The 16,664-nt window shown below is 42.3% G+C and overlaps 1 protein-coding gene across 1 annotated transcript in view; it reads right to left on the reverse strand.

The window, feature by feature from the left end:
• WLS (Wnt ligand secretion mediator) overlaps positions 1-16,664 on the reverse strand; it is a 99,105-nt gene that overhangs the window by 26,679 nt on the left and 55,762 nt on the right. The window contains exons 3-5 of the mRNA XM_019732367.3: positions 8,260-8,384; positions 3,223-3,384; positions 2,039-2,175 (exon numbers count right to left, since the gene is read on the reverse strand). Coding sequence (XP_019587926.1) covers positions 2,039-2,175; positions 3,223-3,384; positions 8,260-8,384 — 424 coding nt within the window. The remainder of the gene's footprint in view (positions 1-2,038; positions 2,176-3,222; positions 3,385-8,259; positions 8,385-16,664) is intronic.

The following is a 16,664-nucleotide window of genomic DNA, read 5'->3' on the forward strand; positions in this document are numbered from 1 at the left end:
CATGGAGCACATATCAGGAAATGACAGGGTATGATACCAGAGAAGTGAAAAGGGCTCATGAGGAAACCTACATACCTCATTAGAGAATTTGCAATTTATCATGAAAGAACTGATGATCCAATAAAAAAGGTTAAACAATATAGTGACAAGATTCATTCATTCATTCGTCTATTCAATCAAAAAGAAAATCAAATCTATTGAGCTCCTAGTATGTGCCCGTCACTATTCTAGATGCTAGGGATATAGTAACGAACAAAACAGACAAGGATCCCACTCTAGTGATACATGCATTCAGATGGGGTGAACAGGAGGGGCATGGGAGGAAAGATAATAAATAGAGAATGAATATTATAAAGCAAGGTAAAAGAATGGAGAGTGATGGGGTGCTATTTTATACATGGTGGATAGGGAAAAGACTCTAAGGTAAGAGACATTAGAGCAAGGCCTGAAGGAAATGAGGAATTGAGCCACAGAGATATCTGGGAAAGAACACTTCAGATAAAGAGAACAGCAAGTGCAAAGGCCCTGAGGTGAGAGCATGCCAGGCATGTTTGAGCACCATCAAGGGGAATGGTGGGTGATAGAGAGAATGGGCAATGACATCAGAGGTGACAAGGGTCCAGAGCAGAGAAGGCTTTACAGGCCAAGGCAAAGGAGATGCAAAGCCAATAGAAAATTTTGAGCAGAGGAGTGACATGATCTGATTTACACTGAAAAGAGAGCAATCTGGCTGCTCTGTGAATAGATTATAGGGAAGGAAATAGTGGAAGCAAAGAGAGCAGTTGAGAGGTTATTTCCAATAATCTCGGTGAGAAATGATGGTGGTAAATTCGGTAGATGAGGGTGGTAGCAATGAAAATGGTGCGAGTTCCTTATGGGTTAGATGAGAAGTGTGAAAAAAAGAGAAGTAAAGGATGCCTCCTACATGTCTACCCTGAGCAGGGCACAGAATGGAGGTGATATTTCCTAAGATGGGAGTGCCTGGGAGAGGAGCAAGTTTGAAGTAAGAGGAAATCAAGTGTTCTTTGCACATGTTACATTTTCGTGCAAGTGAAGATACTGAATAAACAGATGGAATATTTGGGTCTAGAGTTGGGAGAAGCTGAGGTTGCTTATTATAAATTAAGAGTCATCATTTAGACGATTTTTTAAATATCATGAGACTAGATGAGATCAACCCAAGGAATAAGCATAGCTAATAAAGAGAAAAGTTCCAAAGTTTGAGGTCCGGCTTCAAAGTTTAAGAGGTTGGAAAGATGATTAGAAACAGCAATGGAGACTGAGTGATAGCAGAGGAGGAGGATCATCACATGAAGGGTGGAGGAGGCTCTGTGAAAAAAGGGGGCGTGATCAATCATGTCAAATGCTGATGAATCCAGAAAAGTGAGGACTGAGAAATGCCCATTGGATTTGGAATGTGGAGGTCACTGGTGACCCTGTCAAGAGCAGTTAGTGGGGGTGAGGGTGAAATCGACTCAAAAAAAAAAAAAAAAAATAGGAGGAAAAAGATATACAGAAGGTTTTTTGAAGAGTTTTGTAAAGAAAAGAAAATAGCAGAAAAATGGTCTGGTAGCTTCAGGGGGAAGTGGGAAAAGGAAGGATTTTGTTTAAGAATGGGAGATGGTATAGAGTATTTGTACATTAATCAGAATAATCTGGCAAAAAGGAAAAAGTCAATGATATGGGAGAAACGGGGATACACCCACAGGAGCAACATCCTTCCGGAGGTCAGAGAGGTTGCGCTTAGCTAGGAGAAGGGCAGTACATCCACTGTAACAGAGAGAAGTATCTAATTCAGACCATGGGAATAAGGAACAAGGACAGAATAAAGAGCCCAAAGAGAAAGAACCTGTAGGATTTAAAAATAATTTGCATGTGAAAGCTGGAGGAGAAAAAGTAGTCCAAAATGACTCCAGCTCAAATCACTAGCCCGTGTAACACACTGATCACTTGAACTAGACCCCAACAAAACGAGGAGCATGGCAGGCAGATCATGTGATGTTGTGTTCCTTTAGAGTGCTCCCAAATCAGTTCTTACTTTTCTAGAAGCACTGGGGGTCGGGACATCATGGTGATTCTCCTCCAATACCACACCATAATAATGAAGATACTGGGCGTAAGGAAGGTCTTCATGGCAAACCACACCTTGGTGAAGCCTCCATTTTGATGGATTCCCTAGAGACAGACCAACATAATTTTGAAGATGAATAAATCTTACTGTTATTTTCTACCAGCAAATGCATTTTGGAGCGAGGTGAGGGGAGACCTAGTCTGCAGAATTTCAAGATCAAGAGCTCTCACATTCACAGCATGTACTTTCTTCACACTCTCCCAGCCTGTTCTCAGGCATTGTAGAACTATAAATAAAAAGGCATAAATATGGATCCATTGTATTATACTGAGGAAATGATTAGGAACATGATCAAAGATTTTTCTGTAAGGTTTCCATTTTAAAATTGGAGATATCTTAGATGTCCAAAAGGTTGAGATTGGTAAAATGTGTTAAGGTAAATCTACACAGTGGGATGCTAAGCGGTATTCCAAAATATGTATGTATTGTATTCACAATAACCATTAAAGTGAAAATGCAAGGGATAAAAAGAGTAAATTGAGCATGATCCCATTTTTTGTTAAGTGAAGGATTTTGTATGTATATATGTATAGAAAAGTCTGAAATCAAAACCTCAACAGTGGTTATTTCTCTAGACGGTAGGATATTACGAGCATATGTTCTCTAGACGGTAGGATATGTTCTGTGTGTTTACTTGTGCATTCTAATTTTCTGAAATAAATATGTATTTCTTTTGTGATTATTTTTAGATGAAAAAATGGTCTCCTTACTCCATGTTCTACTTTTTCCCCTATTAAATAAAATGGAAAGAACCTAAAACACCACTACTCCCTTTAACATTTGTGCTTGCAAGGGGAAACGTAAAAAAAAAATTATCTTGGTGGTATTCATTATGCAATCATGATCCTTGTAACATCTTAAATGGGCACAATAATTGCATTATTTTCCATTTCTGTAATCTCTCATACAAGGTTATGATCTCAGCCGCCACGAGTATGTGTTACTATTTCTGTTCCTCAGATGAGGCAACTGAGGCATGGAGATGCCTCCAGTGAGATCCTAGTTCCCTCCCAACACACATGCTCAGTAACCAGTGTTCTTAGCCAATGTTCTAGTGTCACAGGCTGCCTGGATCAATTAGACTCACTTACCACCAACCGAATATCTTTTATCTCCCCGATCCCAACATTGATTTTCTTCTTCTCATTCACAGGCAGCCGGATATTTAGAAGGTAAAACTTATGGGCCACAGACCCGATTTCCATGAAAGGAAGAACATCACACTCATAGTAACGGCCCTCGTGCTCTGGGGTCTAGAAGAAGAACAGAGGGTTTGAGGCAGGGCCACTATTTCCAATAGACAGTCTGAACTTTTTGCCTCCTATCAGCAATTCTACAAAGCTAACACTTAAAGGTATACCTTGGCGGTACACTGGAGGTATGATATCCACTGGCTATTCTTACCCCCTGCTCCCCTCCAAAAAAAAAACAACAAACAAACAAACAAAAAACCACACACACAAAAGACCCACCACATTTGAAGTAGAACCAGAAATGCTAGGTAAAAGGCAGAAATCTCTTCTATCTGTTTACACTTTTCTCAGCTCTTCAATCCTCATTTGACCGTCATAACAGATTAACCTGGTCTACCAGGAGTACAGGCTTTTTATCTGAGCATATCACTGGCAACCTGTAGGGCTCTGTGAAACAGTCAAATTCTTAAATGTTCAGGAGGAAGCCCTTGCTGATGTTCATCACGGTCTTGGATGATGACTAATTACTTGCATGGCTTTGGCCAGGAGGAGAAGCTGCAAGAAGCAGAAAATATCTACTTTTTATTGATTTGACGGAAAAAGAAGCAACTCCGGGAACCCTTAGAATTGGAGAAGACAGAAAGGAATGAAAGGTAAAAATGGGACTAGTTGTTAGAGATGCCCACTTGGAATTTTCTGTCTCCAGAGCTTCTTAACTGCCCAAGAGGCAAGATGGCAGAAGGAAGCAGATATTTTTATTAAACAAAAATTAATCCCAGTTTCTAAAAAAGCTTCTTGAACTTCCTGTCAAACAATTGAAGAGGCACTGCCCAGATCATGGCAGTGGGAGACTGGAGAGCAGGGGGACAGGTTGTTTTCGAAAACTAAATTCTGTTCTCCCTCACCAGGACTCCTGGCTCTGTGTCCTTACCGAGGGGTTGGGGTAGCAGGGTAAATATGTGCGTGTAGAGGCATGAGCTTTAGCAGCCAAGGATTTTCTCCTGAGAAAAGAGATGAATGTCTGCCATCAATGTTGGGTTTATATGCCAGCTCCAATATTTGCTGGGTATACATATCCTGATCAAGTGATAGGGGAGACCTAATTTGTTGTTCTTAATCCTGACTTCTCAGGATCTCTATAAGTTTATGAATATCTTCAGAGTAAAGAGTGCAATGGAGAAATCAGAAGGAAGATAACAAGGAGTATATAGCCTAACTAGTGTATGAAGAATTTTCTGTCCCTTCTATGACCTTGGGAAGTTCTTCTATGACCTTGGGAAGTTCTCGCCTTCTTTATTAAGAACGTCAGAGCTTAGAGTTCAAAAAACAGAACTTTCAATATAGACAAAAGACACATTGACAAAGTAGAGGTAGAGCAGGGAAATATCCGGCTTATGTGTTTCCATTCTTCCATTCCCTACTCACAGCAGACATAACTAATCGATCATGATAGTTTTTCATCCTCTAAGAGGTTTGAGGGCCTCTTATTGGAGCTGCCAGTTAATTAGACTTGGCTTGTGAGATTTGCAAAATTCTTCTGTAGAAAGAATCCTGTTTCTTTTTCAAACTTCAGCTGCAGGCTGGATGATTCTTTCTGTATAGGTTGACTTTCTCTCCCCTCTACTCCTTTCTCTCTTATCCTTACAAATTAGGGTGAGTATTAGGCCTCTGTAGGAACTACTGAAAATATATTACAGGCTCTAATTCAGCCTCAAATTCAGCCTCAAATTAAGTATTGAGAAGGTGATTACCTGCTGTAGTAACAACAAGAGGAGGGTTTTTCTGATATGTTTCCAGTCAGAGTCTTGTTTTATTTCTAGAAATTGAGAGTTTGAGGGGGAAATGGAACAAAACTTATGTAGTCTAATGCCACTGACTTGATTATACATCTCACCCATGGTCCCAAAAGTAGTAGTAGTAATGGGTTCTGGGTATGGGTCTTCCAAGTCCAGCCTCTGGCTCTGATGGGGAAGAGGATACTAGAGTTCAGCAGGAACTGTTGCACTCCGACATGCCCGGAGACAGGCATGGTGCTGTGATAAGGAGGGCACTGAACTCCAAGCCAGGAGACTTAGATTCTAGTCCTGACCTTGCTTCTTGCTGGCTACCTTGTGAAGGTCACCCACCTCATTTGGCCTCACTTTCCTCCTAACTAAAACAAAAAGATTAAATAAGATAATCTCCAGGGTCCTATCTAGTTCCCTGTCATGGGTCTCTGGGTGTCTTCCACTCCCCTGTCCCTACAGAGAGGGTAACACTACCAAACCATGAGACAAATTAATCTAAGTTCAACAAATTAGACACACTGGATTCTCGGATCCTGGCCTGGCCTACATGTCTCAAAGGCAAATTCACTGTATCCTGTTGGGGACTTTTCCTTATGCACTAAAGTTATGCCTTTGCTGATATTTAGGGCATTTAGGAAAAAAGGACACTCCCCCCACCTCTCTTTGCTTTCTACCATCCCCCTCAAGCCTCCCCCAACTCCAGTATGAGACTGACTAATTAGGACAAATTACAGCGGGTGGCAACTTGACTTTTTTTTTTTTTTAAACTTCACAATCCACCAGGGACTAAAAAGCTTTAAAGCAATTTCTCATTTAATCTTCATACTCAAGACTAAATTTCGCTGCAATCAAAAAGCACAGATTTGATGATTCATTTCCTTCACACTTTTCAAGGTTTAATCTTTCTTGAAAGGGATGAACACATCCTAAAGATAATTAAGCAACCATCATTAAGGAGCAGTTGCAGGCTTCTTAATGACCTCCCCATCACTCTGCTTCTCAGTGCCCTCCAAGTGTGTAAGTAAGGTGAGAAACGACTTTTCCCTTTTCTGAGGATGAAATTCCATATCCGAAAGCTTTATATCCTTTAGCTTAGATATCCAACCAGTCTCACCTCTGAAAGATGCAATCAATTTGCAGCGACAGCTAGAAAGGTTTTAATTAATTTTCTCTGTTGCATACAAAGGTCTGAAAATGTTAGCTATTCTCCTCTTCTGCTACCTCTAGTTTCTCTCTACCATTCATTTGTACCTACAGATTGCCCCCCAAGGTCTTACCCAAAATAATTTCAGAGGCTTTTTTGTTGGGGGTGGGGTGGGGCTCCATTTGGCACTCAGCAAAGGGTTGGCTCTCAAACTTTATCCAGCTTAAGAGAAAGAACTGAAATTCTGTTAAAACAGATTCCTTGGTCGTACACCCTGAGATTTTGATTAAGTAGGTTTAGGGTATTACCTGGGAATCTGCATTTCCTATAAGCTCTCAAGTGATGCTGATGCTATTGGTTCTTAGACCACATTTTCTGTAGCCCTGGTCTAGGGAACCGGAGAAGGGACACTTAATAAACGCCAGGTGCCCCAGTAGGTGCTTATGTGTAGGGTGTATGGTTTGCCCATGAGAGTCCTGGTGGCCCATCCCCTTTCATTCTCAAACATGTCCCAGACTAGATGTTAAATGATAAAGTCACCCTGCAGATATTCATTATCTCATCTGGTTTTTATAAAGACTCCATGGCAGGTATTATTATCCCATTTCGCAGAAGAGAAACTAAAGCTCAGACAGATTAAGTAAGCTTGCCTAAGGTCATGCAGACAGCACATGATACAACCTCGAATTGAAGCCAAGTATGTGCTACTCCAAATCCACACTTTGAACTAATGTTAGTGCTGGGAACCCGCCCCACCCCATCTTACTCCTCTTCAGGACAGGATGATCAGGGCTGGGCATGGTACTCAGAGGCTTCAGCCTGCTGTTCTTACCATTCCACAGGAAGCCCCAACTTTACATTTACAGGCAAAAGCAAAGTTAGGAAAGGCTAATGCTAGGAGAGTTGAGGAACTAAGTCAAACAGTGGAGCAGGTACTACAAAGCTATTGAAATCTTCCTGGAACAACTAATCTGAAGATGTCATGTGACAAATGATAGAATCAAGAATGTGCTTCAGTGTGGTTTGGACTCTCATGCACTTCACACAAAGAAAATGAGACCATTTCTGTGCCAGAAGGTATGTCAGAGATCACCTAACTGACGGTGCTCCATAGCAGCACCCTTGAGGAATGAATAACCATAGTAACATTAAGTATGGTTCCATTTCATCTTTACAGAGACTTTCGAGTGAGGATGGGTTAATAGGGTTCAGGGATCAGAATATCAGGGAGGCATGGGTGAGGGCAGCACTTGGCTTTTGAAAAGGGTCACTGGCTAATTCTTGGTCCTTTAAACTATCAAATCCCACTATCTTCTGAGGATCACTGAGTCAACCCCTGCATTTTCACTTTTAAGGAATCTAAAGCCTTTGCCCCCCCAAAAAAGGTCTCCCTATTTTCATTACAAGATGGCAACCTCCCTCCCATGGTGGTTGAATGAGTCCTCCTAGAAGAATCAGATGAGGAGGACTCTTAAAGATGGGTTAGAAGACTGAGGCCTCAAATAAAACTAGATTTCCTCCTTCAGGTCTTCTTTTTGTCTGTGGGAGCACTGGGACTTTTAGTCCTCATACCTGTACATTAACTTTGGCAACAAAGAGAGGCCTAAGAAACAGAGAAGTAGACAGAAGCCTCGATCCAATATGAACAGATTCTCACACCTCAAAATACCTTAGCAATATTCTTCAGACTCATTCAGCTATTAACCAAAGAACCAAGAGTTTATTTTTATGGGGGTATTTCAGAGAAACAACTAAATCATTCCCTCTTCTGTTCTTTCCTCCCTTTCAGAGACATGAAATATATATATATATATATATATATATATATATATATATATATATATATATATATATTTAAAGCCATTTTCTCTACTAAATCAAAGGATAATATGGGCCATACATGCTATGAAATAAGGAACATGTCTGTTAACTGTAAAGCAAATCTTCCCACATACCTGGAAACCAAATAAAAACTCCATCAACTTAGACGTCAAAGAATCCTACCTTGGGGGATGTAAAGGTACATTTGAGTTTCCGGGGCACTCTCTCATGGGCCATTTCAGTCCATTCGGCAGACGTATCATCACGGTAAGCCAGGGCAACGTCCATAGAAACCTCTGCATTTTCTCCTGCAAGAGAAAGGACCCATGATTCATAAATGGTTTCTGGGAAGATACTTAGGGAACAGTTCAAAAATTTTTATAGACTATTCCATGGAAACCAACAAGACAAAAGAAATATATGAGTGCCAGTCAAACTCCAAATCTGACACTCCAAACCTGAAGACTTAGAATTCATAGGATGCAAGTCTGGCTGGATGTTGGGTCCCCTCCTAAAACCGCTGTGTCATGGAGTCAAAGAGCTTCTACTCCAACTCCTGCAGAGGCAGCTCAGATGGTCAGATTCTGACTCATGGTCAGCACTTATCCTCCTATAAGTGGTACCACTGGTCCTAGGTCTGCCCATAGGAGTCCCACAGAAGGTGAGGTCTTTCTTCCACAAAAGTGCCTTAAGTACTAAAACCCATACCTCATCTGCCTGTGTATTCTCTCCTCTCTGAGAAACATGGCCAGGTTTTTCGGCCCCTCTCAGAGTCATGAATTAAGTACCTTTGGTGCTCTCTTCCAGACATACTCTGGTCTGAAATTACCCTTCTTAAAATTACCCCCAAGAAGCTGTCAAATATAGGATCTGCCTGTTCTCTAAAACTCAAAACCCATTCCTCCTATGGTGGACAATGTTAATCTAAAAGATGAAGGCTTTTTCCAAAATTAAAGACTTATACGCAGATAGGACTATAATAACGAGCACATGATTGCACAAACAAATGTTCACACATTCTTCCACATCAGTAAGGACCACGAATGGGTTTCACTCACCACAAAACATATTAAGGAGATTAGGTGAATAAAAATTGCTTGTATCCATTTGTCTGTTTTATGCTATGTTGAGACAAGTTCAAGAACAGAATGGGTAAAGGGGGAATAAGAAAAAAAAAAGCACAGACCACATTTCCAAGATGAATGGAGAGCCAGCTCCAACTGGAGTTATGAGACTGTACTCAATCCTAGGCTCTGAAACCAGAACACACACAGGTTATAAGAGGAACAGATGAGAATAACTGCTGTCTGGAAATTTAAGGCCTTTCTATCCTCTGGCCCAGTGTGGCTTGAAGCTGATTTGACAGTGTGGAGAATCCTGAGAAAACCCAGCAAGAGAAAGAAATGATGCTCAAAAGAAAGAATCTGAGGCCAATCTCATGTAGATAAACTCCTAAGTGAACACTGGAGCCTGCTATTTTATTAGTTATTTAAATTCTCTAACATGGTGTATTGGCTACTTGTATTTTCTTTCTCTCCCTCCTGAAACTCTACAAAAAAACAACAACAAAGGAAAACAGGGCTATTAAATCAGAAGGGGAAAAAATTGCAGATAAATGAGCGGACCAGAGGTTTCAATAAATTTCTTATAGATGAAAAATGGATAAAGTAGGGTTTCCTGACAGCCACAGACAGGCACAGTCTAAACTCCCACAGAAGGCATGTTTTGGAAAAGTGAGCCAACATGTCCAATAGACCCTCGAGCCACTCAGAATCTGAAAGGAGCAGGTGTTGCAGAAGACAGAAGTGAGGCATGGCATCGACAACAGGGTGACTGAGTCAAACCTGCACACGGAATCATTGGATCCCCGGGTTCTCCTACATCTTCCCATCTCCACACAGTCTGAGGAGAGACTCTCGACTTGAGTACAGCAAGCAGTGCAGAGACCCAGGGCTGAACATGGGGAAGAGTCTGTAAAAGAAACTGTGGGACACCCAGCTTGGAGTTTTATACCCTCCTGGTTAGGGGCCAGGATGGCTACCACCTCTCCTCGCTGGGCAGCCTCAGTGGTCAATAGAAAGAACTGGCCAGAGCACCAGTACTAGGCCCCAAGGGACATCCATTTTATTTCTAACACTGGGATTAGGAATCGGGACTTTCAACTCTGCTGAAAGGGGCACTTCCAAAACCATACAATTTAAGAATAAAAATCTGAAAAGCTGTAAAAGTCATCAGTTCCCATATTATGATCCTTGAGCACTAGAGTTCAGAACAGCACTGGCCTTAGCCATTAGTCCCACATTTTTAAAGGGTCCCTGTCTGGCCCTTTTCCAGCTGTTCCCTTCTTCATAGGGATGTGTCTACCCAACCTTTAGGCCATGTTCCGAGAACTCAGGACACCAGAATTCCCTACCTAGACAACTCTGAGCTTACTTCCACAGCCTGGGGGAGACTCTTACCCAGATTTAGCCTCCCAAGGGGAACTACAAAAGTCCTTGTGCACCCTTGGGCTCAGGAGTGGTCAAAGGCTCCTATTTGTAAGAGGCTATGAACAGATGGGCCTTGGAGGTTGGGGTGTCCACACACAAGCACAAAAGGCCCCTCTTTTTGTAAGATGGAGACAAGAATGGGAAGACATGGCATCTAGGATCAATCACATTCTGGCACAGAATTCCAAGGAGTCCATGAATCTTAAATTTAGGGAGCACCTTTTTATTTTACTGGATGGGATGCTGTTCGATTCATGAATCATTCAATAAAGCCAATCAGATGTTTAAATTAAAAAAAAGAGAATCTCAGATTCAAACCTGGATTTCTAGTTCATTATCAAGGTAAATGTTACAAATCATAGAATTTAGTTAGATTAACAATTTGTTGGCCTTATTTATAACTTTTAAATATTTAGACATATGGCAGCCATACCTTCATAGGTGCCCTGGGCACCGCAAATGTTAGGGTGGGTCTGGTTAGAGCAAGGGCCTCAGGAAGTGACAAAGCCAGACAGGTTTGCCTCCTGGCCCGCTCCCAGCTTGAAGAGATATTCCCATCTGTTGGGAATCCCCTAACTGGTTGAAAAATATGCTGTTAAAAACAAACAAAACTTTAAAAGAGTGTTCATCTATAACTATTCCATCTGAAGCCCCTGTGACTTCCATGCTTTCATTTAAATTACTTCCTTTAATTTTCCCAACAACTCTATGAAGTGGACATGGATATTTCCTTTTGGTTAGGGAGTAAACTGAGGTCCTCAGACATTAAGTAACGTGCTTAAAGTCATATTGTTGCTGGTAACATGATGGAGACAACTATTTTTAAATTGTCTTAACAGCTAATCATCTTTTTTGTATTGGTTAAAGAAAACTGGCTAACTTGTGATGAAAGAAGCTCCTCAAAGTTATCACAAAATATGAATATGTAAGTCTTTAATACAAACAAAAGCTCTGTGTAAACATTCTCACCTTCGTTCCTCACACCCATCCTATGCAGAGGTTATATAAATGGCCCGAGAATAGGGGTCCAATAATACATAGGAATACATTATAGGAACAGGATACAGTTTTAGTAATACCATGGCAGAGCTGGGACTGAAATCTTGGTCTGGATCACCCCAAAGCCCCACCCATTATCCTCTACTACGTTTGTTGGTAGAAAACAGAATTCAAAAGAAACATCAACAGCTGAATGAAGCACACTGCATGCAAGGGGTCATTCAACTCTGACCAGATACCCTTCGCAGTTTTCTACCAGAGAGAAACAAGCAGTGTTCTTGGGAGGGCTGCAAGCATGACTTGTAATATGTCTGGAATTTCCTAACCTGAGCTTTGAGGGGAAGAGTTGCTGAAACCTACACAGCACCATTTCAGAAACTGACTGGAGAAGTGTGATGTGATCCCAACAGCATGCAGCTGGAAGCCGAGACACACCTGGGTTCATGCCATGGTTCTGCCCCTAACTACATGTGTGAACAAGGACAGGCTGGGTTTGGATAGGGGAATAAGCCTCGTCTGCTGGAGGCAGCTGCTTTTAGCTCCAGCTCATAGCCATCATGAGGTAGCATGGGTTGCTCTTACCAGACCTGTTTTTTTCAAGAGAAGCCAGAAATTCAGATTGTTATGAAACATCTCTCAATTTTTAAATGTCAGTTACTAATTTACTAAAAAACAAATACTAAACTAAAAGAAAATGAAACAAAATCTCTGTGTAGTTCAGCTAATAAAATATCACGTGACCTGAGTCACTCTGTGGAGGCAACATTTTTCATATTGCACCCACACTGCCATTTTTTTTCTTTCCATTCCACTATCAAGTGAAGTGTTTTTCTAAAGATTTATGTTATTGTTCACGAACTTTATCACATGTTCTGCCTAACCCTCACACATCACCTACTTATTTCCTATGTAGTTTGAGGCAGGAGTTACCATTCCTGTTTGTGAGGTTGAGAAGTCAAGGCACAGAAAGCCCCACCCCTAGAAACATTGGACTTACACTTCCAGAACTTCATGGCCTTCAGTCTTATAGCCTTTGCTGTCTTTTGTGATCACTAACTTAGCTACTGCATCAAAAATTCTTAGAACAGTACAAAAAACATGAAGGATTAGCTATTGTTATTATCACTTTTATTAGGGAAGTGAACCCTCATACAGACCTTTAACTCAAAATAATTACCAGGTTCCAGGAACACCTGTCCAAACCCGGAGTATAAAACCCAGAAACAGGAAAGCACTTGGCAGAGGAACTCAGCAAAGCTGTGAAGTCAGCCACCTGCATCATTTTCTCTTCTGCCTCCAATGGACTCGGAAATAAAGTTCAGCTTTAATGACTATGTTGCATGTAATAAAACACCACTTTCATGACTCCTGGGATACTGCGTGGGCAATACTTCCCTCCTCCCTATCATCACCCCTAGAGATAATGAAAGTGAAGAATCCAATTTGAACTCCCTGGGAGAATGGCAGGAAGGCCAAGGCACCTGGAGAGCCTTCCCTATAAAACAAGGACACTGGTTATACCAGTTCCATGGCGGTAAAGTTGTAAGGTATCAACATAGGGCATTTACAGATTCAAAATGCAGGGTTTTCCACAATATGCCCGACCAGCAGCTTGGCTATTCTGTGCGCTGTCCAAGTTTCATGTTTCTCAAATGGCTTTGTAGACACCTTTTGTTTGGGTGGAACATTCATTTGGAATACTGGGAAGAGAGATGTGGAAAGGCACTGGGGAGGGAAGCGTGGAAAGGCATTGTGGTACTTTACACTTATTCTTTCCATCCTGTTACGGGGGTGGCGCTCTGACATGAGGCAGCCTGCGCTCCAGGGTTCTGTAGGAGCAGACCCAGATGGCAGAGTATTACTCCAGGTGGAAAGACCTGTGTCTTTCCATATGGGGAAGCATCAACCAATTATATCCTTAGGAAGCATTTGTTTCTGTACTAGTTAAACAGCCCTGCCCTGCATGAGAAAAGCATTTGCCAATCAGTTTTCTGAAGCTAAGTGGAAAGTCAGAGATGAGAGCGAGTCCTTTGAATAAGCCAAAAATGGTGGGGGACAAAAAGGCTAGGAAAGTCTAAGCACCCCCAAGAATTTATGGCAGCTGCTTAATGGAAGAATGGCCCCTGGGGGTGGGGAGGAGAAGTGATGAAAGATGAGGCTCCCCCAAGGAAGTCATCAGAATGCTTCTCACTTATACTTTTTCGAAATGGGCATTTGCAAGCCAGGATAGTACAAAGAGTATAGCGACCAAAGAGATCAGCTTTAGAATGCTATCTTTATGTCCTTCTAGTTAAGTGACCTTGAATAACTCTGTTTCCACCTCTGCAAGATAGAAATAGTGGGACCTACTTCCCAAGGCTATTGACAGGACCAGTTGGCACACAGGCACTTAAAATACCAGTTCATGTTCCATCCAGTCCCAGAATGGTTAGGGTATATTGTTGACCAATTAACTGAACGTAAAGGGGAAAGAGGGGAGGGAAGTCACATTAAGAGGAAATAAAGAATTATTTTATGGTTGTCAAAGGTTCCCTGGGGCCCTTGCCTGGGCTTGCCTGGGGTAAAAGTTAAAGAGCTTTCAACATGCTCATATGCATTCCTACATCCCATAGGGGCGCTGCCAGTCACCAGGGTTTATTTGGGTAACCTCAGAAGGAGGCCACGCAGACCAGTCTCCTCCCAGCCTCCAGCAGACATATAATCTGGGGTTATTTATGCCAGCGTTCCTTCCCCAATCAAAAACTCTCTGACCTGGCTTGTATTTTCTTGATGCTTTTAATTAAGGAAATAACAAAACAAACTCTGTCCTATATCCATGGTTAGGTCTGGCAAAAATGGACTCAGCTAATTATAAATTTGGCTCTGGCTGTTTTCTTAAGATGCCCTACAGGCCTGGGTGTGAGAAGTTATAAAAATGAATGAGTACAATTATTTCGCAAACCAGCCTCACAGTGTAGTTCACATTACCTCTCTTGCTTTCCCCATCACGTCAAGCATTCGCATTGTGGAGAAATATTTTCCACGTGTAAGAAAACATTTTCTAAGTATCGTCAAAATGGTCCCTTGCTATATTCTGAAGCAATTATTTCCTAGGTACAGTCAGCTGCATGTAATACAACACCAATCTATGAAACATGATTAGAACAAGGGGGAACACTTCTCAAACCAGGCCCTTTGCAAAGTGACATCGTCTCAGTTAGGAAACATCCACTTATCCCTAGCGTACCCTACTGTCCTGCTTAAAGGCTATCCACTTGGACAAGTAGCCAGGACATCAATTATTTTGCAAACCAATGAATCTGAGGTACCACAGAATATAGAAAAACTACATCTGTTGGTGTTCACCAAGTTGTAGAGTATGTCTGTCCCCTTCTAACTCAGCACCCTTGTCCTGAGGGGTCTCATCTGCTCCTAGGACGCCAGTCACCTTCTCAAGTTCAAATTTCCCTCCTGAGTTGCAAATCTGCATGCTCACGTCCCATTGGATGTTTCTACTGTACTTCAGTGTTTCAGAAAGCCTAACTACTCAGTTTGGTCAATTCTCTTTGCTCATCAAATATTGTAGGTTTCTTCTTCCCCCACCACCCCCACTGTTACTCCCCTTGTTCAGGGCCACCATCATCTCAGGCCTAGACGACTCAAACACATGCCCCATTCCTCTCTGTTTTTCACACTGTAGCCAGAGAGATGACTTCGAGAATACTTTCAATGCCATTATTATTGTCCTCAGGCTAAGGTTGAAATTTCTTAGATGGCATAAAATACTAACATCTGGCTCCCGCCTCCTGCCACGCAGGCTGGCCACCTTAAATGTAGCCTGCCATCCCGACTCCAGCCATGGAAGATGGGTAAGAGCTCAGGCTCTGGAGAGACACAGCTTGGGACTGTGGCCCAGCTTGGAGACTTGGTACCTGTGCCATGTGGGCAAGTCACTGAATTTCTCTCTATATAAAATGGAGATAACAGTAATGACCGTGTCCTACGGTTGTGAGGATAAAATGAGAGAACGTGCGAACCACTCAGCACAGCCCTGACATACAGCAAGCACTCCGTAAACGCTGACTGCTGTGGTAACACTGCTACTCTCGGCTGCCTACACTTGGTACACTCCGGATCCTTGCTGGCACACCAAGTTTTTAAAAAGTGTCCATTTTGCATGGGTGAATTACAAAAGGGTTTCTTTTCCTCTGGGCTGAAGACAGTCCCCTGCAGACATTGCTTGGCAAATTCCACCAGTACCCAACTAACGCCTGTTCATCTTCTAGAATTCCAGAGATTCACTCCCACCTTCCCTCATCCCTCAAACTTGATGAAGTGGCCCTGCTCTTGCTCCCACAGCACCTGTGGGTCCAGCACTTATCCTACTGTAGTGCAACTACCTGACTACTGACGTGTATGTCTCCCTACCCACCTCCCACTTAGATGGAGAGGGTGCTTGAAAGCCCGGGACTGCCTCAATCTTGTTCGCAGCTATATCACCCCTGTCTTTATACAACAGATGCTCATTAAATATTTGCCAAATTAACAAATATCATCTTTCTTTCTCTAAATGCTCTTGCAACCCCAAATCTCCTCTGTTGCTCCTTCACCTCTATACCACACATGGGTTGCCTATCGTTTGCTCCGTTTCAGTGGCATTCACCTTCTTGCCCCACTGCCTGTTTTCCTTTCCCTACACACACACACACACACACACACACACACACACACACACACACACACATCCCAAAAAAAAGAGGGAGATATTCCTCAAATTTGGCCCAATGGCCCCATCAAGAAACAACGTGCCTGCTCTGTAGGACTGGGCAGAAGTGGGGCTTTTAAGGGAAGTGACCCTGAGGGAGGCATTGTCTTGCTCTCCCTAAATTACCACATGGGTTTACCCTAGTGTTCTGCTTGAGAGGACTAGTGGGTACACGGGAGGAGCCAGCATTGAATGACAGGGGCTAGAAACCAAAAAGTTTTCTGACCTGGTCTCGAGTTTAAGGGTTAAATAAAGCAATAAAAGGGTGAGCCTGTGAGGTCTGTGTCATGCCTACCTAAGACTATAGGGATAAGAGAATAGATGGATACTGGTGAGAGATTCCAGGGAAGAAAAAC

The sequence above is a fragment of the Rhinolophus sinicus genome, chromosome 14 (genome assembly GCF_057876585.1).
Source record: "Rhinolophus sinicus isolate RSI-liver-muscle chromosome 14, RSI-T2T, whole genome shotgun sequence".
Lineage (NCBI taxonomy): Eukaryota > Metazoa > Chordata > Mammalia > Chiroptera > Rhinolophidae > Rhinolophus > Rhinolophus sinicus.